This window comes from Rhinatrema bivittatum, chromosome 2 (genome assembly GCF_901001135.1).
Source record: "Rhinatrema bivittatum chromosome 2, aRhiBiv1.1, whole genome shotgun sequence".
Lineage (NCBI taxonomy): Eukaryota > Metazoa > Chordata > Amphibia > Gymnophiona > Rhinatrematidae > Rhinatrema > Rhinatrema bivittatum.
In genome coordinates, this window is record NC_042616.1 from 684087368 (window position 1) to 684108688 (window position 21321).

The 21321-nt window shown below is 41.3% G+C and overlaps 1 protein-coding gene across 6 annotated transcripts in view; it reads left to right on the forward strand.

Moving 5' to 3' along the window:
* Positions 1-19908, forward strand: part of LOC115085477 (myelin P2 protein-like) — a 110546-nt gene extending 90638 nt beyond the window's left edge. For 5 of the 6 annotated variants that reach the window (XM_029591544.1, XM_029591547.1, XM_029591546.1 and 2 more), the window contains 3 exons: positions 5874-6046; positions 9446-9547; positions 19647-19908. In XM_029591544.1, coding sequence (XP_029447404.1) covers positions 5874-6046; positions 9446-9547; positions 19647-19697 — 326 coding nt within the window. In that variant the 3' untranslated portion in view covers positions 19698-19908. The remainder of the gene's footprint in view (positions 1-5873; positions 6047-9445; positions 9548-19646) is intronic. The other variant, XM_029591545.1, reaches the window with a different exon arrangement.
* The last annotated feature ends 1413 nt before the right edge of the window (positions 19909-21321 follow it).

A 21321-nucleotide genomic window follows, 5' to 3' on the forward strand; every position in this document is an offset into this window, starting at 1 on the left:
TTTCAATGTTTTTCAGATAAATTTATGCAATTTTAAACATATATTTCAATGTCTTTTTAGATATATGTATAATGTATAAATTATAACAAATATAAAACTTAATAGATAAGATTTGAAGGGCATTTACACTTTTTTTTTTTTACAGGTGCTAAAGTATCACTATTTTCAGTTCAGTGTCATGTCACTAGATTATTATGTATTTGTTTAGTCTCCTTTTATGAATGTATATCATTTGAACATGGATTCTCCCAGGGTTCAAAGAAACTATGCTGAACTTCATTAGAAGAAATTCAGTAACATAAAAGGGAAGTACTATTTCAATTTTTTAAAGATATAGGCATGTTCACTTATGAAGATTATTTGTATTTTTTCTTTGTTCTGTCCTCAGCTTCTTTCTAGCATGGGAGCCTATACAGAAATTTAAACGTCTTCCTTTTTTTTTTTAGCTTCCAAAACTCAGAACTCAGATCTTAATACCAAACCATTTATTGAATGAAACAGTTTGATACTCACTGAGAATGGTATGGTATTGAAGATAGCCGCACAGACAGTAGACCTGATACTGCTCTGATGAGAAACTCTGAGAGCTCAATCAATGGGAGATGACTGCAGGCGAAGACGAAGCTGTAACTACCGGTAAATAGAAGAAGCCAGCAGTGGTGGGAAATAGATGCAAAAGGAAACAAGGTAAAAAGAGCAATACTTCCAGGAGCCTGCAGAGGATTCAGGAGAGCTGCAAGCTTGTCAAGAACCAGTTCCAAACTGAACTTTCAGCAGACTGTAAGATCTCTCAGGGATTCCAAGGGGTTAAAGACCAATAGGAGAAGCAAGAGAACATATAGAGGGGAGCAAACAGGAAGAGATCCACACAGAAGCTCAGCAACATTAAAATAATATCTAATAAGATAAAGGAATGCTACAAATGCAGAGAATTTGAGCTCAGTAACATCACAAATGACACCAGGTGGCAGCTTAATAGAGGTAGAGGGGGTAGTCTAGTGGTTAGAGCAGTAGGCTACAAACCAGAGAAACCACTCCTTGTGCCCTTGGGCAAGTTACTCACCCTCTGTTTTCTCAGGTACAAACTTAGATTGGGAGTCCTCTGGGGACAGGGAGTTACCTACAGTATCTGAATGTAATCCAATTTGAAATACAAAAAACCCCAATATATTTAAAAAAAAAAAAAAAAAAAAAAAAAGTAATATACTGCAAATGCAAAACATTTTGTATTTTTGATTTCCTAATGTATGTGCAGCGAAAGTACTTTTTGAATGATCTGTTTTCTCTGACAACATGCCAGTTTAACTTGTCATTCAAGTGATATATGGCCATGCTTGGCACTGATTGGATGATCCTTCCAGCACTTTCTGGAAAGGCTGCTATTGTTCATGGCCAGGAGTTCCCATTTTTCTGCAGCTTCCTTCAGTTCTTCTGTCTGCTGGAGATGTGAAATGTCACTAGTCAAAAAGGAAAATGGCAGATACAAAAGAAAAAATGGGAACATGTGCGAAGCTTGATACAACACCACCAAACAGGGAGTATTCCCCAGTCTTACACAATACATTTATCATTAACTTTGGATGAAAGCAACAAGGTATTTGTGGGGTTTTTTTGTAACTCCTTATACCAACCACCATCCCACCAGAGGCAGCACGGTATGACATACACCATGAGGTATACAAAGCATGAGGCAAAGTCGTCATCAGTGTAAGGTAGTCTGTTTGACTATGCTACCAAAATAGGGGATACCGCTCATACAATTGTCATAGACCACAACTTGTAGATTTAGCTAATATCCCTCCCTTCCCAGTATCCCCAATATCATGACCAAATCTTTTCATATAATATCATACAGTTGTGATCATAAGTTTACATAGCCCTGGCAGAATTTGTAATATGTATAGCACTTTAAGAAAACATGAGTGATCAGACAAAACACGTCTCTTATTTTTAATGCAATGGAAAGAAATGGTTAGTCCAAGTTCAGGGTGGGAATGGTGAATTATTTACCAGGAGTTAATTCGGGTAGAAGCAGACAACTGAAATGACAAGGTCAAGCTGAGGGGGAGATTATGTAAAGGAGTGTATATTAGACCCTTTTTAAATGTCCAGGACCAGGCATTTCTCCTAGGAAGAGGATTAAGATGCTAGGGCCCAGAGGAAACTGAGGCCCCAGACCAAAGAGACAGAAGTAGGAGTTTGCTAGAACAACTTAACTGTGAATTGTGACTTTTTGTTGCCAGCCTTGCTAATGTAAGAAGGTTTTATTTCTGTTTTGTTGTCTGAACAATAAAATATTATTTTGTGGAGAAAGCCAGAGTCCAGACTGTTCTGTCCCCTGGCAAGCCTAAGCCTGTTCATGCTGTGCCACAGCCTGACATTTTTGTTTAAAAAAAGAAATCAAAGTTGTTTTTTCTTCTTTGGCTGGAGGTAAAAGAGTGGAGGCAGCAGTCAGCTGCCACGAGAGGGCTGTCCTTTGCTTCCCATGGCTCTCACGTTGCTTTATGGGGACTGGCGCAAGCACTGAAGATCTGTGCTGCCACTACTCTAGTGCAACTTGGGGAGGCAGCATGAAGCGGCTGGGAGCCCTAGGAAGCTCCAGCCATTGTAGGAAAGCTTTGCCCAGGCCCACAGTTCTGCCATCACCATTGCAACCCTTAAAAGGGCGAGGTTGCAGCAGCAGAACCAGAGGAAGAAACAAAAAGAAATGTGGAGAAACAAAGATAATCTAAATACAATAAAATTTGCAGGGGGGAGCTCTAAGCAAGCCCCCACTGCAGGAATAAACCCCCAGGGTGTACTTTGGCACAAGGAGGACTTGATCCTGCAGCAAGGGGGCCTTTGGTAAGCTCCTGCTTTGCTGAATCCCAGAACTGGGCTGCCCCATCAGGTAATTTAATTGAATGGAGGAGGATTGGTGATGGGATGCCCTGTACAGCGCCCCCATCTCATCTGTAAAGAAAAAAAAAAGGTTGGGCACATTTATATGGCCAGGGAAAGCCCTTAAGCCAGGGCTTCGGTGCATACAGGATTCCATGCTAGGTTTTACCTGCAGCATGTAAAATGGTGTGGGGTCTGTATCAGAAGACTTATGAGGAGAGGCTGAAGGATCTAAATATGTGCACCCTGGAAGAGAGGAGGTGTAGGGGTGAAATGTTACAGACTTTCAGATACCTGAAAGGTTTTAATGATGCACAAACTTAATATCTTTTCCATTGGAAAGGAAACTGTAGAACTAGGGGTCAGGATATGAATCTCTAGGGTGGACAACTCAGAGCCACCATCAGGAAATAATTCTTCACAGAGAAGGGTAGTGGATGCCTGGAATGCCCTCTCGGAAGAGGGGTAGGACAAAAACTGAATTCAAAAGAGAAAGGGATAAACAGTGTGGATCCTAAAGGCTAGAGGTGGGAAATGAAGAAAAAGGTGCATGGGGATAATGTGCACAGAGTGACAGTTACTTAATATCATTTATAAATCGCCTTTCAGATTTAAAAAATCACTCAAAGCAATGTACATTTGCAGCATAAAATAATCAAAATAATAACATTCATTTAAAACAAACAGTATACATAACATATATTAAAATCTGATCCATTGTGGAATCACCTGTTCTCACTGCATTGCTGGTCAAAATCATAAGGATCGACTGTTCAATTTCATCTATTCATACCACAGGGAAGTGTGGAAGATTGTGAGAAAAAGAGTGAGTGTTGTTCCCCTAAAGTAAAATATAAGATAGAGAATTTCTGATTATTCTTTTATTTTTTCTAGTTAGCAGATCAGTTCATTAAGCCTCACTAGGAAACTCCTAGCTGGTAGAAGATTCTCGGTGTCAGGAAGTGTGGCTTTTTTATTGATTTTGTAAAGTTAGGCAGTAGGTAACCCTGGAAGGAAGAATCAATACCCTGAACATCTGGACTCATCTCCCAAGAATGCCCACTGCCTAGGAGACAACTATTGCATCGGAGCTTTGGCAAAAAAAAAAAAAAAAAAAAAGGACCAGAGATAAGTATACCACCACATCAAAGAAACACACTAGGTCTGGCTAGACTAGCAACACTTTACTGGAATCAATAGTAGTGCCAAGAAAAAAGAGAAAATACCAAAAAGAAAACAGATACACAGAAAAAAAATCAAAAACGCTTATCTCAAGGGTCTCTACCAGAAGAGCCTAAAAAAGAAATTTAACACATAGAATCAATTTCTTAAAAATCCAAACTGTGAATAAAATGCAGTTAAAGTAAAGACAAAATACAAAGACAATACTTATCTGACTCATTGTTTGGATTCAGCTTAAGAGTATACAAGAAAACATGTTACCAGTGTTTAAAGCATTTGTGCTAAAAAAAAAAAAAAAAAAAAAAGTTTGAATGTGTTGAAATTTCAGATTGTTTTCTGAATATATAAAAAGCTTTTTTCTGAGGTGTTACTTAGAAAATAGTTGTTGAAAAATCCTAAGTATGTTATATTGTTTATTGCCAGCCAATTTTAATTTTTTTAGTACAATAAAATTGTTTAACCTATTATCATGGAATCATTTATTGCTGAGGTTTTCCAGACTAACATCCTCAAACGGGATGTTTCCTGATTTTATCCCTGCTTTCCCTCCCTATCCCCAGAGACTGAGTGGGTGGGTTATATTTGACCAAACAAATCACAGCAGGAAAGAGGGCTTTTCCGGTCAGCCTCTTCAAGGAAACCATCATAGGTCTCTACTTACCTTGGCTTAGGAAACCAAAGCGGTAGGGTAATTTATAAAATTATGTGACAACAGGCTAATGTTCAGTTTCTCCTAAAGCAGCAGAATTGCTGAAGCCTGGGTACACTGGGTTTACCATGTGGGTGATCAGAAGTCATTTTTGGAAGACTGCTTCATGGTCATGGAAGCTGAAACATTCTTGGTGATACCACCTTCCCATCATGCATTTCCAAGATGTCACCTAAACCCCTTCATTGCTTCCAGCCCTGCTACCCTCTAATAATGATGCATCTTAAGGAAACGTTGTCTATATAATCATTGAAATGTTATTGTCTTAATGTTTTGAATATAGTTCCTATCTACATTCCTTCTCTCCCTTACGCTCTGCAACCTATGTTTTTCCCGCTACTTACGTGCTTGCTTTCACCCTCCTCCCTTCTCTCCTTTTCTATTCCTGCTCCCCCTTCCCCTGTCCCTGTTATTTTGTAATTTCTCTTTCCTCGCTACAAGAGTTGATTGTAAACCGGCATATGTCCTATGAATGTCGGTATATCAAAAGTTAATAAATAAATAAATAAATAAATAAATGTCTGTCTGTTCTTACCTGGACCTTTATCCTTGATGACAAGGACTGATGGGAAATGCATTTATGCCTCTGTCTCCATCATATTTGCTTCTAGAACTCTGCTGCTACTTCTAATCTGCTTGCTCTGAAACTTGGTATTGGTTTTAGCACCGACATGAATAAGCAGGTTGGAATAGTCTTGTTCTGGAGGATGTATCTTCCCTAGTTTTGGAGGCCCTGAGAGAGGATTGAAGAAAAGTATCAAACCACTGTACATCTCTTTAACCAGAAAGTAACATGATAGATCTGACTTTGCATCTAATACCATTAACAGTGCAAACAAATTTCTTTTTACTTAAAAAGTTCACGCACTGAGTATCTGACTTTCCAGCATGAACAGAGAAAGAGGAGAGCAGTAGATTAAGAAATACAATGCTTCTTTAGAGATATCAGAGCAACTTGCACCCAAAATGGGCAAAAATTATTTCTTGGTGACTTGGAGCCTATTGCTTTTAGTTTTCTAGTAGTAGTAAGGACAACCTTGTAATATGAAGGATATAATTATTTGAAATACTGTCCTGAAGATGTTATTTTTATGAACTGCAGGAAATGATGTTCTCACAAGGAAAATGGGGTGTGCTACTAAACCTGATTTGATGATCTCTAAGGATGGGGACAGGTTCACCGTAAAAGTTAAGAGCACCTTCCTAAATTCAGAAATGGATTTTTTACTGGGCGAGGAGTTTGAAGAACATACAGCAGATAGCAGGAAAACTTGGGTGAGATAAATAATAACCTCTTTTTGTCTAATTCAACCTTATTGGATGGCATTAATCTTTATGAAGAGGAAGACGGTCTAACAAAGCCGTGAGGAATAAAACAAGGAATAGCCGAAAGTCCTTCAAAATTCTTTTATTAATTGCCCGACTCTAGGCCTGAGTTTCGCCTATCAAGGGGCTGCTTCAGGGGCTATAAAAATAATAAATATGATCAATTATATAAATTAAAATTTTAAAATATAATTAAAAACAGACGCAATTTTAATTTATATAATTGATCATATTTATTTATTAATTTTTATTTATTATTATTTTTATAGCCCCTGAAGCAGCCCCTTGATGGGCGAAACTCAGGCCTAGAGTCGGGCAATTAATAAAAGAATTTTGAAGGACTTTCGGCTATTCCTTGTTTTATTCCTCTTCCCATTAATCTTTATGAGACTGTGGGAATTGTCTTTTTTTAAATTCATGTGTTAGTCTATGAAATCTAAAGTTGAAATGCACTCTTGGATGCAGTTTTATACTTTCCAAAATAAAAAATGTTGGAAAGAATTATGTAATAAGGATCATGGCTTCTTAGTTTACCATACGCACACACTTGCTCCATTCACACTCACACCTATACAAACACAGCCTTACTCTCAAAAACTCCACAACCCTGACACACATTCCTTTCATAGAATCAGACACACACACCCAGACACTTTATACACATGCATTTACACCCCCCACATTTCCATACCCCCCAGATACTTCAAAGCACACAACACTGCCACACAAATTCTGCTTATGCAATAACCCTCACGCATGTGTAACCCCCACCAACAAACCCCCATACACGTGCTTCGTCACAGCCATATGTGCTTCATACACACAGACATATCCCCCAAAAACACATCTGACAGCCAGATTGCCCCAGCAACTTCCATCCTCTAGTCACACACAGAAGTGCTGGTAGGAGGAGGAAGGGGTCATGGAGGTCAGCAGCACTGCACATGCTCCGAATTGCCACAGCTAGTGCTGCAGGTTATGAGGTAGCAAAGATGAAGGAGGAGGGGCATGAAAGAGATGAAGTGGGAGGGGGAAAAGGGAGGAGGGGAGAGATGAGAAAGAATAAGAGATGGGGAGAACTGGGGAAAGACAATGAAGATAGGAGGAAGAGGAAGAGAAAGGGTGAAGAGTGATGGTGGGGTCTGAAGGAAAGTGAGGGGGATGTAAGAGGAGAGACAACAGGAAGGAGAAAGATGAGAAGGGAGGTTGTGTGAGGGAGGAAGGAGAGAGGATTTGAGGAGGTGTGAGGAGAAGAGTGAAGGAGTGAAAGTGGAGAGGGGAGGGAGAAGAAAAGAGATAAAGGATGAAGGAGGTGGTGCAGAGGAGAGAGATAAGGCAGGGTACAAGAAAGTGAGATGATGGAAAGAGAAGAGGGATGTATGATAGGAGCAGGTAGAGAGCAGTATGTAAGAGGTGGTGAAGGGTGAGTATGTGTGGAAGAGAGGAACAAAGGGTAAGTCTCAGAGAGAAGGAGGGGGAGAGGAGAATGGAAGAGTATAGATAGGATAAAGAATAATATAAGGAAAAAGGGAAACAAAAGAAATGGACCTAGGAATGATATAAGCAAACGAAAGATGACAAGGGGGTGGAAAACTCTAGAGGGAATGCTGAGAGAATAGAACAGTAAGAGAAGAAAGAAACAGAGAAATTAAAGGGGGAGAGGAAATGTGGAAAAATAAATAAATAAGGAAAGGCAAGAGAACTAAGATATCTAAGTAAAAGAACAAAGAAAACAGGAAAGAAATTGAGAATCATGAAAGTAACATAAATGAAGATGATGAGAACAGAAGATAATAAAAAGGTTTGAAAATATTTTATTAACGTGCCCTGCCACAGCTCCAACTGAACATTTGGAAGAGTAGAGGCTGGGGAGGGGGTTGGGCCTGGGGGGAAAGAATGACTGTGTATTTGTGTGTGAGAGAATGTGAATGTGTTGGGGGAGAGGGGGGAAAGAAAGTTTGCAACATCCCCTTTTTCCACTAATCCATGCCAATCTGAGGTGGGAGAGAAAATTCACACCTCCCCCTGCCAATCTGACCACCCTCTTTCCCCACACTCTTTCCCCTCCGCCAAGCTAAGTAGTCAAATTACATTTTTGCCCACAGCCCCTATTCACATACAACCTCCTACCCACCCCAAAACCCACATATGTTCCACATATCCACCTCCAAATGCCCCCACAGATTTACACCTACAATATACTTAGCCCTATAACCCCAACTTCTATACTCTTCTATCTCCAATCAAACACCTCTACAACCCACACCTAGACATCCTCCTGCACACCAGTTCTACCCAACTCTACATGCACCCCACCTATATGCCCCTCAAAAACTCACACCTTCAATTTTTGCCCCCAAACACCTCCCCCCAGCCACAGCCTTCACCCCACATTCTCCTTCTACAAACCTGTGTTTGAAAGCATTCACAAAGTTATGCCTCTGCATGTTTTCCATACTTGTCTGATTTGAAAAGAAATGGAATATTCTAGCAATTTGGATAACTGTGCAGTGGTTCGGGGACTCCACATCATTCAATATTTATTTATTTATTTATTTAACACTTTTTTTTTATACCGACCTTCATAGTAATAACCATATCGGATCGGTTTACATAGAACAAGGGTATAACTAAAGCGACAACTAAAGTAATTAACAATAGAGGTGAATAAGGCAAAGTTACATTTTAACAAGGAGTAAAAAACTTGGAAGCTTAAATAGCTGGAAGGAAGGTAAAGGCAGGTAGTAATTATAACATAGTACAATAGAGAATACGGGTTAAAGCTTAATGTGCTTTAACCTAGAGGTGCCAGAGTCCATCGTTCAAGAAGATAAAAGACCATTCGTCCAGGTGGGATTAATTGTGACTAGTGATTGTCTGGAGGATCAGAGAAGGCTTGGTGAAAGAGCCACGTCTTGAGTTTTTTTCTAAAAGTTAAGAGGCATGGTTCCAATCTGAGGCTTGAGGGAATGTTATTCCAAATAGATGGGCCCGCTATTGAAAACGCTCAGTCTTTGGTCGAGGAGAGGCGTGTGGCTTTAGTTGGGGGAAATTTCAGAGTTCCTTTGTGAATATCTCTAGTTGGTCTGTTGGAGGAGTGTAGTTTGAGGGGGATTTCCAGGTCGAGTTGAAGTTGATGGTGGATGGATTTGTGTATTAGGGTGATTGATTTGTATAGAATTCGAAAATTCACTGGTAACCAATGTAGGATTCTGAGGATGGGTGAAATGTGTTCTCCACGGCTGGTGTTGGTCAGTAATCTCGCTGCGGCATTTTGTATCATCTGCAGTGTTTATTTGTGGAATCTCAGCAAAATTTGAAGTCTGCTTTGTCTTTCCTTTCTTTTAGACAGTTGTAACTTTTAATGATGGTGTACTATCCCAGGTGCAGAAGTGGAATGGCAAGGAGTCAACAATAAAAAAGGAACTAGAGAATGGACAACTAAAAGAAGTGAGTAAATCATTTCAGTTCCTCTTTTCTTTCTTTCCAAGTACAACCTTGACCAAATGAAAATGGCTGCTCTTTCCACAGGCCAGTACAAGTAACATTGCTTAAATATTCTTGGGATCACTTTTAAATATTATATATATGCATGGAGGCAGTGCATGCAAATCTTTCTCATGCATATTCATTGTAGATATCTTGAAAACAATCTGTTTGTGGCTCTCGAGGACTGGAATTTGCCATCACTGATTTATGCGCATAAAAGGCAACATAATGAGAGGAGCTTGGAAGTTCTATTTAATTAGGTTTGGGTTCTTAAAATAATTGGGACTTATAATACTTACTGTTATAGCACTACTGAACATACAAGTGCTGTTCAATAGTGATAAGTTTTCAGGTACAATAAGTCCCTGCCCCAAAGAGCTTACACTCTAAGTGGGCACCTGAGGAAATGGGAGATTAAGTGACTTGCCCAAGGTCACAGAAATGCAAGTGGGAGAAGAAGAATTTGAACATTAGATCCCCAGTTCATAGCCCATTGCTCTAACCACTAGACCACGCTTCCTTTCCTATTTCAATTTCTATGTCCCCTATTTCTATTTTTCCCATAGATAAGCAGCTGAATTAGCCATGCTGACTGGGTACGTCCTCTGTGCCACTAGGTGGTGGAGCTCTCTAAGATCACCCAAAGTCTTTAGATGAGGCGTTCCCTCCTGCCTGACCCTGTGCCTGCTCAATCTGTTTTTTTTCCGCTCAACTGACCGCACGCGGAGCTCTACAGTTCTTGTGAGGAAAAGTTGCTCTGAAGAGAAAAACTTTAATTATTTCTTCAAAACTTAAAAATTTCATACAGAATACTTACATCATGCCTCATCCAGGGTTTAAATTCTGTGACTGTGGTAAGATAATGTCTGTAACCGACAGACATCAATATTGTTACATTTGCCTTGGTCCAAAACATGATCAGGCAAACTGTACTGATTGTGGACAGATGTCCCCAAGGGCACAGCACCAGAGAGCAGTGCGGATTGCCCAGCTCAGAGAGGAGGCAACAAGCTTGTATGCCCCTCTGACGCTTCAGCCAGGTCGGCTCCGGGACTGCAGTCAACTCCCAAGACCCATGCCCATCGGAGGTCCACCTCTGCTGACTCTCCAGGCCACAAGCAGAAAAAGAAAATTAAAAATCCTTCGATGCAAATGGCTGGAGACGCACTGTTGACGCAGCCTGCGTCTGATGCGTCGAGATCTATAGAGGAGCCGACTCAGCGGCGATCCGAGGCCTCGGGGAAAGATCAACATGCTGCCACATCGGAGCAGTGTCGACACATCGGAGCAGCGTCAACGCACTGAAACACCGGATGAAGATCGATGCAGCAGCGTATCTACACCTCAGCAAACTGTAAAACAATATAAGAAATACACATCAGGTCTTAAAAGGCCTAGGAGCCCATCCCTACTTTTAGTGGTAGACTTGGATGATTCTTTATCTCCTCCACATCCGTTCATCTGAGTTTTTTTCAGGACTTTCTACTCCATCTCAACATCGTAGAACATCCTTATATCAAGAACCTCTACATTCTAAACTCATTTACCCAATTGAGGATATTGGATGTCCTCAAGGACCGAACCAGGATCTCCTTAAGGCAGTCATACCTCTATCGGGTCAGCAACCGAATATCAGACCCCCTGCATCAATATCTGTGCCTGATACACTAACACAGATTACCTCTATTTTATCACAATTTTTAACATTGGTTCACAACAAAATCTACCAAGCCCTGATCCACCGGCGGAGGTGCCTTCAGCACCTACACCAGAGCCAGCACCGAAGACACTGCCTGCCAGACCATCTCCTCGGCCAGTAGATTCTCCTACTTTACCTTCTTCGCAAGGGTCGTCAACTGGCTGCCCGTCTGACCCACAGGAATTGCCTCCAGAACCAGTATCACCACCGGAGGATCTCACATACTCCAAATTTTTGGAGAAAGTGGGCCACCGATTAGGAGTAGAAACGAAAAAGATTCCTGATCCTAGGCATGAGATGTTCAGTGTATTAAATTATTTGATACACCGGCTGAACCTACAGCACTCCCTTCTCATCCAGTGCTGGAATCTCTTTTGGAAAAGACTTGGGATTCTCCAAATTCCATGACTCCAACTTCAAGAAAGATGGATTTGAAGTATAGGATGCAAGATTCCCCTTTTTACACCAACGTGCAGTTACCGCACGTGACTGTCGTGGTTGAATCAGCCATGCAAAAGGCACGCAAATCTCGTTTACATTCAAATAATCCGCCCGGCAAAGACAACAAAAATCTAGATGACTTTGCATGGAAAGCGTATCAATTGGGAATCCTTAGCGCTAAGATACAGAACCATCAATTCTATGTAACACTGAGTTACATAGAACCTTTGCTACAACAAAGTTCAGCAGATAATACACTTCCATCTGAATTCCATGATATGGAAGAGGGACTTCGGCATCTGGTACATTCCATTTACGAAGAGTTTGAGACCTCTGCGAAAACAACAGCCAATGCTGTAGCAGCCAGGAGACTGGCATGGTTACGTGCAAGTGCCATACATAAAGACGTTCACGATAAGCTCACTAATCTTCCTTGTTGACCCGATAACTTATTCGGAGATAAACTTACTGAAACTGTGGTGAAGTTAAAGGAGCAGAAAGTAGCTGTACTTTCTTTAACGCAACATGATACTTCAACATCGAAACGCGAATTTGGTTCATTCAAAAGACCTTTTCCGAGACGTCAGTATCGGCCTTATACTACCTATAGGCCCCAACCATACCAACCAAACCGCCAACAGCCTTTCCAACAACCAGCTTCTCGTCAACGCCCATGTGTACCTCATCAACCATGCCAGACTACAGACCCTCAACCCCCTAAAAATCAACAGAGTTTTTAGAAATAATACCACCACCACTACATGCCCAGACAATAGGAGGTCGACTTTCCCACTTCTTCACTCACTGGAACAGTATCACAATGGATTCCTGGGTCCTGAACATAATAAAAGACATATATTCACTCAATTTTACATTCCAGCCTCCTCTTCCGCATTTGAGTACCAAAAGATCTCAGAGTATTCATCGGGAGACTCTCCTTCAAGAGGTCAGTCACTTACTTCAACAACACTGTATACAGGAAGTACACCCCTCCCAACATCTGAAGGGATTTTATTCAAAATACTTCCTTATTCCCAAGAAATCCGGAGGTTTATATCGAATTCTGGACCTACGTTTCCTCAACAAATACATTCGGAACGAAAAATTCAAAATGACCTCTCTCATATCAGTCCTACCATTCCTACAACCCATGGATTGGATGTGCTCCATAGAAAGCGTATCAGTCATAGGACTGTAAACCAGCTGGTTATCTAAAATGATCAAACTACACGCCCCAAACGAGCCCTTTGCTCTACAAACAAAGGTCTCCTAAAAATTCCACCCACTCGAACCATGCGACTCACCACAACTCAAGAAAGAGCCATATCCATTGGAAGCCCCAAGCTATGGAACTCCCTGCCAATCAAAATGAGAAAACAACCCAACCTAAAAGCCTGGCTATTCACCAAAGCCTACTTAGATACTCATTGAAAACCATACATCTGGTTTCGCAACCATCAAACCAAACGAGACAAGTACACATTAACTACTAGAAGCAAATTTTACACTTTTTGACTCACACAACTCTAAGTAGCTTGACAACCATCCCAACCATAACATTACTATAACCTTTCACAGAACATATTGTACTATCTAACTTAAATCTGTAACTGTATATTGTTTCTTTGAATAGGAACACATTGATATGCTAACCTGCTAACACTTTTGTAAACCATTGTGATGGCAAACCCAAATGACGGTATATAAAAATCCACAAATAAATAAATAAAAAATATCCCAATGCATCCCAAATCTTGGAATTACCTATGTTTTCAAGTGGTAAAAAGACATTTCCAATACAAAGTCCTTCCCTTCGGTCTCTCATCTGCTCCCAGGCTATTTACCAAATGCCTAGCGGTAGAGGTGGCACATCTCCGTGGTCAGGGGATTCAAATATTTCCTTATCTGGACAATTGGCTGCTAGTAGCCCCAACTCCTGATCTCCTCCAAAACAGTTTAATGCAAACAATCAACTGCCTAGGCAATCTGGGTCCTTCTCATAAATTACGAAAAATCTCATCTTCAACCTACCCAGATCTTGGTCTTCATAGGGGCATCCATAAACACCATTCGAGACAAAGCTTTCTTGCCTTAACCCAGGGCAATAGTGCTTACTTCTATAGCCCAACATCTACTAAAACTTGTGACTACCTCAGCCCGCCAAATCTTGACTGTCCTGGGTCATATGGCAGCATGTACATATGTAGTCCTGAACACAAGACTTCACATCCGTCATCTTCAGTGGGGCTTAAAACACCAATGGACTCAGTTTCAAAATCCTTTGTCCGCTCAAGTGAAACTCACCAACAGCATGAAGACGGACCTTCACTGGTGGATTCGCCCACCAGCATTGACAGAAGATTCACCATTAAGGCCTCTTCGTCATCACTTGATTCTTACCACAGATGCCTCTCCCACGGGATGTGGAGCCCATCTTGCCAACCTTCAAACTCAAGGATTGTGGATGTTTCAGGAATGGACTTATCACATCAATCTCCTGGAACTACGAGCCATTAAATATGCTCTACGAGCTTTCAAACACAAACTACGGCAACATGTCATCATGGATCCATACCGACAAGCAAGTGGCGATGTTTTACGTAAACAAACAAGGAGGGTCCAGTTCATGGAACCTCTGCAAGGAAACGGTAGAGATTCTGGACTGGTCTCACAGCAGGGGAATCTCCCTACAAGCCACATATATCCCAGGAATCAACAATATCAAAGCGGACAAGTTGAGCAGGATTTTTCACCCACACGAGTGGGAATTAGACCAGTGTGTGGCCGACAAGATATTTTCAATTTGGGATCTTCCCGAAATAGATCTTTTTACAACAGAACACAACAGAAAGGTTCCCCTCTTTTGCTCAGTTTACCCCAGTATTCACTGTCTGATACAAGATCCATTCCTACTGGATTGCCCTCAACATCTCCTGTACGCATTCCAACAATTCCCTTGATCTCACGCACAATACAGAGGTGCATTGAGGACAAAGCGGACCTAATTCTGATTGCGCCAGCATGGCCGTGTCAATCATGGTACTCTTACCTACTCTAACTGTCAATTTGCAAACCAGTTCCTCTGGGGAATGCCCCCACTCTTCTCACCCATCCACTCCACGCATCCTTGAATCTCACTGCATAGTCCAGCATTGAATGGCTCATATTCCAAAACCTAAATATATCTCCACAACTTCAAGATATTTTAGTGGCATCAAGGAAACTATCTACCCGTCTGAACTATCAACGTAAATGGAAACGTTATGCCACATGGTGTTCCTCTATGGGCATTGATCCACTCACATGCCCACCTGAAAGGCTATTGACTTATCTCCACATCCTTTATGCACAAGGTTTGGCTACTGCTTCCTTACGTGTTCATCTCAGCGCGATATCAGCATATCACAATCCTCTCAATGGAGAATCTATAGCATGTCATGCTTTAGTTTCCCGATTTATGAAGGGCGTTCTACATTTACGACCTCCAATCAAGAAACCCCCAGTGCCTTGGGATGTTAACCCAATTTTGGAACAACTTATGTTACCACCTTTCGAACCACTACACAGCTGATATCCTAGATACCTTTCCTGGAAAGTACTGTTCTTAATCGCCCTAACTTCTGCATGAAGAATCAGTGAACTTCAGGCACTGGTTCACTATTCTCCTCTTGGAATTTTACCATGACAAAGTTACACTATGTACGCACCCTAACTTTCTACCTACGGTAGTTTCTACCTTTCATTTAAATCAAACCATAACACTACAGATCTTTCATCAAAAGCCGCACGCAAATGACAGCGAGCGTCGTCTTCATTCCTTAGACTGTAAACATGCTCTTGCATATTATAAATAATGCACTTAATCTCCGACAACACCTTCGCAACTCTTCCTCTCATTTAATCCGAACACACCAGGTCTTCCTGTATCAAAGAGAACATTAAACCTCCTGGCTTACCAACTGCATACAATTGTGTTATCAAAAATGTTCGGAATCATTATCTACCTCACCCAAAGCACACCAAATACGTGCCATGGCTGCATCCGTTGCTCACTTTCATGATGTGTCTCTCTTAGATATCTGCAAAGCTGCCACATGGTCTTCACTTCATACCTTCGCATCCCACTACTGCTTGAACAAACAGGCGGATAATTCTCCAAAAGAACACTAAATAGTTCCACCATTTCAGAACTATCCATCTCCTATTATGTATTGAGCGATCACTGACATACAAATGACTACAGGCCTACTGCACTCAATACTTCAGCTGGGGACTCCAGACATCATGGCTAATTCAGCTGCTTATCTATGGGAAAAAAGCAAGTTTGCTTACCGTAAATGGTGTTTTCCGTAGATAGCAGATGAATTAGCCATGCTGACCCTCTCGCCTCTCTGAACAGTTCCAACATCGCATATCGTCTTGCTTTGACATGGACTGAGGAGCCTCGAGCAGGCACAGGGTCAGGCAGGAGGGAACGCCTCATCTAAGGACTTTGGGTGATCTTGGAGAGCTCTGCCACCTAGTGGCATGGAGGATGTACCCAGACAGCATGGCTAATTCATCTGCTATCTACGGAAAACACCGTTTATGGTAAGCAAACTTGCTTTTCAGTATCTTTCTGTCACATTTTCCTGGTCTTGCATCTCTTGGTAACTGATAATCTTCAGTCTCCCCATTAGGGAAGTATTGTCCCTCAATTTAAACCTTAAACACTTTCTATATGCAGATGATGTCCAGATAGTCATCCCCATCAAAGAATCCTACACAAAAACTTTAGAGTTCTGGGAAACTTGTCTTCAAAAAATTGACGGACTCCTCTCCAGTCTAAACCTAATACTAAATTCTTCAAAAAGCGAACTCCTCCTAATTTCTACTGAAAACAGTAACTTCTACACTAATCCACCTCCCAACTTACAAACTCCACAAGTAAGAGACCTAGGAGCTATCATCGATAACAGGCTAAACCTAAAATCATTCATAAATCAAACCACCAAGGACTGCTTCTATAAACTCCAAGTCTTAAAAAGAATAAAACCACTTTTCCACTTTTACGACTACAGAACTATTTTGCAAGCAATAATCTTCACTAAATTAGATTATTGCAACTCTATACTTTTAGGTCTCCCTTCATCTCACACTAAACCACTTCAGATGGTTCAAAACTCGGCAGCGAGAATATTAACAAACACACGGAGAAGAGACCACATATCACCAATACTCAAAGACCTTCACTGGCTACCAATTCACTTCTGAATCTTATATAAGTCCATAACTACTATTCACAAAGCAATCCATCAATACTCTCCACTTAACCTTCAAATTCCATTCAGAAAATACACCTCCTCTAGACCCATCAGAGAGTCCTACAGAGAATCTCTACACGTACCACCCTCCAAAGCCACGCCGCACATAACCGCCAGAGACAGGGCGTTCTCCACGGCAGGACCAGCACTATGGAACTCCATCCCGTCAGATTTGTGACAGGAACCCTGCCTTCCTACTTTTAGGAAAAGACTTAAAACATGGCTATTCATGAAAGCCTTTCCAGACCTAAACTGAACCTTAATACACCATTAACCAATTTGCCTACACTTTTCATCAACATGGCAATAATTAACTCCACTTCAATAGGGTAATCCACTAATGTTATAAATGCCGTAATTGGCATATTTGTTATCTATGTTTAAAATCCTAGCTTCTCTCTCTGTTCCAAGTTGTGTAACTCCCTTGTTTTATTGTAACTGCAATCTTTTTTCTTCACTTGTTTAATGTTTATTATTATTATTATTTATTATTATTTTGTTCCTTCTCCACTTGTTAATTGTAAACCGGCATGATGCGATATCCATCGCGAATGCCGGTATAGAAAAACTTAAAATAAATAAAATAAATTGTCATTTTATAATGATATGAAAATATTAACCAAATGTATGTCATGTCATTTGCATCGGAAATGGCATAAACCCTCTAATGAGACTGCATTATGTTTATTTCATATCATTTCGGAGGTTCCAGTTAGCAGGGAGAATTTCCTGCCTCCATGCCATAGTCCATATAAGGCATCCCCACTATCTTCAATCCTCTCCTCCACTGAGTAAATTCAAGCCCCCTCCCAGATATCCTTCTCCCGTCCACCCTTCCTCCCCTCTACAAGAGGGTCCAGGGCATTCCCAGTCCTCTTCCCGTCTGAGAGCCTCATTGAGGGTCTGCCCATCCTTATTTCCTCCCAACGCTTGACTCCTCCAGTCCATCCTCACTCCCTCCTATCTTAGCCTTCCCCTACAGGCTGCCCAACAACTCGCATACCCACTTCTCTAGAATGGATACTCCACCATTCTAGAGATCACTTTCTTCACTAGCAGGAGCCACTGCAAATGACGATCTGTCACATTTGGGTAGCCATGCTGGAAGGAGGATTCCACAGTTCCTTTTCCTGGCAAAGAGGGGGACCTGTAGAATGGTGAGAATTCATTCCAGAGTGGTTGGTGGAGAGGATCGTTGGGAGCCCCTAGAGCAGAGCTTTCCAAACTTTTCATGTTGGTGACACACTTTTTAGACAAACATAATTTCACGACATGGTAATTCAGTCTACTAGTAAACCAGAGGTTAAAGGTTAAACGAACGAAACATATTTCGACAATTTATGTATGTTTCCTTAAATATATACATAAATAAAATGTTTCACAACACAACCTATCTCATGAAAACCTTAAATTTATATTAAAAATATATATTCCAAGATTCATGTTATTGTTATAATTTATGAGAAACAATAATAAAACAAATTGTCTGTCCCCCACACACTCATCTCTCTCCTCCCCCCAGCACATGTCTGGCCCCCACACACTCATATCTCTCCCCCTCAAGCACATGTCTGTTCCCCCAGCACGTTTGCCCCCCACTCACTCATCTCTCTCCCCCCAGCACATGTCTGGCCCCCACACTCATGTACCTCGTCTTTTTGATTGTTGCCAGTTAAGTGCTTCACTCCCTTCCATGATCACCAGACACTGCTGCTTGCAGTCAGTACTCCTCATGGCCAGGCCTCATCGGCAGCAGCAGCCAATGCAAGGATGGCTGGGCTCGTTCCACCCACCAAGCCCCCCAAAAAAACGCGATTGACAGCAAAAATCACCCAATAATAAGCAACCCATAAACTGAAAAAAAAAAGTGAATCTCTAGAAAAAAAAAAGCCCAAACTCGCATCAGAGTTGACCGGGCTTGCGCGACACACCTGCACACTGCAGGCGACACACTAACATGTCCCGACACACAGTTTGGAAAGCTCTGCCCTAGAGGGAGGAGGGGGTCTGGGTTTGGATGCCCTAGTGGGGGCAGGCTTGACTTTTCCTGTGGCAGAGAGGAGGGTATACAGATGCCCCAGAAAAATCAGGCTTGATCCTTATTGTGGGGATGGTGAGAAGGGGCTTTTCTTCAGGGAGGGAGGAGGGATGCTCCATAAGGGGCTCCTCTGTGCTGTGAACTGGAGAGGGGAAATACTCCTTGCTAACCAGCCCTTTCACTTTGGACTGTTTGACACAAAAGAGTTTGACAACTCACAAATGAAAAGACGCATGCTCAAATTTCTCTTTGCTTTCCCCATTGGTTTTAATGGGGAAGACACACACCACATAAACAACATGAAGAGGGTAAATGAAACAATACAAACCTAAAATGACATGAAATTATTTTTTTTTCATGTACATCCCTATTCTCCTTACATAGTACAGAATAGTTTCTTGGTATTGACACTTCTATTAACAATAATATTCTTGTATTTTTCTCCTTTACCACTATATCTGGTTTTACCTTGAATACAGTCAAGTGTATTCAAGGTAGGCCATTGTTTTCCTGTTCTGCCTTTTAGTTTATATTGTGATGATTAATTTGGAAACTAAATTTGACTTTTTTTCCCCCTAGACATCAGTCATCGGTGATGTGACATGTATAAGAATATACGAAAAACTCTGAGAAAGTAATTTACTCCAGACTGGAAGTTGCTGTTAAATAACATGCTCAGTTCAATGAGCAAAGCTCCATTATTCTATCAATGTTATTTTTAACTGTTCTGTATTTTATTCAGAAAATAACTGAATTTGTGTGTGATGAACCCCCCCCCCCCACAAAAAATGCAGTCCATGAATTACTAAACTTCTCAGATTCTCAAATGCATAAAATATTTACTGTAAACATGGCTCTTCCTTTCATTGCTGTTGAAGTGCATTGGCATTTAAATTTTGATTGAAAGGAAGATACACTTGATGTACAGCGGATAGAGGAGTTAAAAGATCATTTTTTAAATTAGAAAAAAGCAGGAGGGTTATTTCATTTTTTATAATTGATTGGTTCCTGGTTCTTTCTTTCAGAGAAGTAATAACATGTCTAAATATTTTTTGGAGATTTGCATGTTTCATAACTCTAGAGCATTGATTGTCAACCTAGTCCTTGGGACATTCCCAGCCAGTCAGTTTTTCAGGATATTCACAATGAATATACATGAGCTAGATTTGCATTCACTGTTTCCATAGTGGAAGAAAGTGTTTTAATGCACCATAAACATATGTGGGTTCTGAAAAAAATCTCAATCTGTGTTTCAAAAAGCACATACAGGTGTGTTGCCATCCTCTTCCAGGAGGATACTGCACTCCTCTGTCCCCCACTGGTCTGGCTCCTCTTCCCTCCCCCTCCTCTGCCTGGGGTGGGACACGGAGAACTCCTCTGTTTAGGCTTGAAAATGCGGACAGCCTGGGTGGAATATGGCAGCAGAGTTGGTGGAAGCACTAGTGAACAGCATCATGAGCGGCATGGCCTCTCCTTTCTGCCTGTGCTGCATGAAAGAGGAAGTGGTGCTGGGTTGTCCTGCACACAGGTTGGAGAGATCATAAGTAGGAGGAAGAGGAGCTGCATAGGGTCAGATTAAACAGCAGGAGGAGTAGTGTGAGCCAAGGGTGTTGGATGAGCAGCCAGGAGCTGGAGGCAGAACAGCATCAGTCCCTGTGGCCCCAAGAAAGGGGAAGAAGCCAGTCAGCCTCAGGAGCTGAAGGAGGAGAGAGCTGTTGCCACTTGTGCTTCTGGGAAGCAGAGAAAGAGAGCAAATGTGAGTATGAATGTGAGGGAGCATGAGCATATGTTTGAGAACACATTTGTATATCTATGGGTAGGTGGGTGAGCATGAATAAAGTCAGAGATGTATGTGTGTGTGTAAGAGAGCGCATATGAGTGTGAGTGTGTGTGAGAGAGTGTGTATATGAGAACATGCATGTGTGACTGAGAAAAAGCATATGTGTGTGTGTGACCATGAGAGGGGGGGGGAGGTTGTGAGCAATAATCCTCCCCTCTCTGTGCTAATCCACAACAATCCAAGGTCACCTGGAAATCAAAAATTCCCAGGGATGAAAAGTTGAGGATTTTAAAAAAATTTTTACTTTCTTTAAATATTGGGTGTTTTTGTGTGCTATTTTGAAATATTTTATTGGTGTTTGGGAAATTTTTGTATACGTTTTTAAATGTTGGGTGTTCTATTAATTGTTTTGTGGTATTTATTGTAAAGCCCCTTACCTCCAAGCGCGTCTAACATAGCATCCTGCAGCATGCT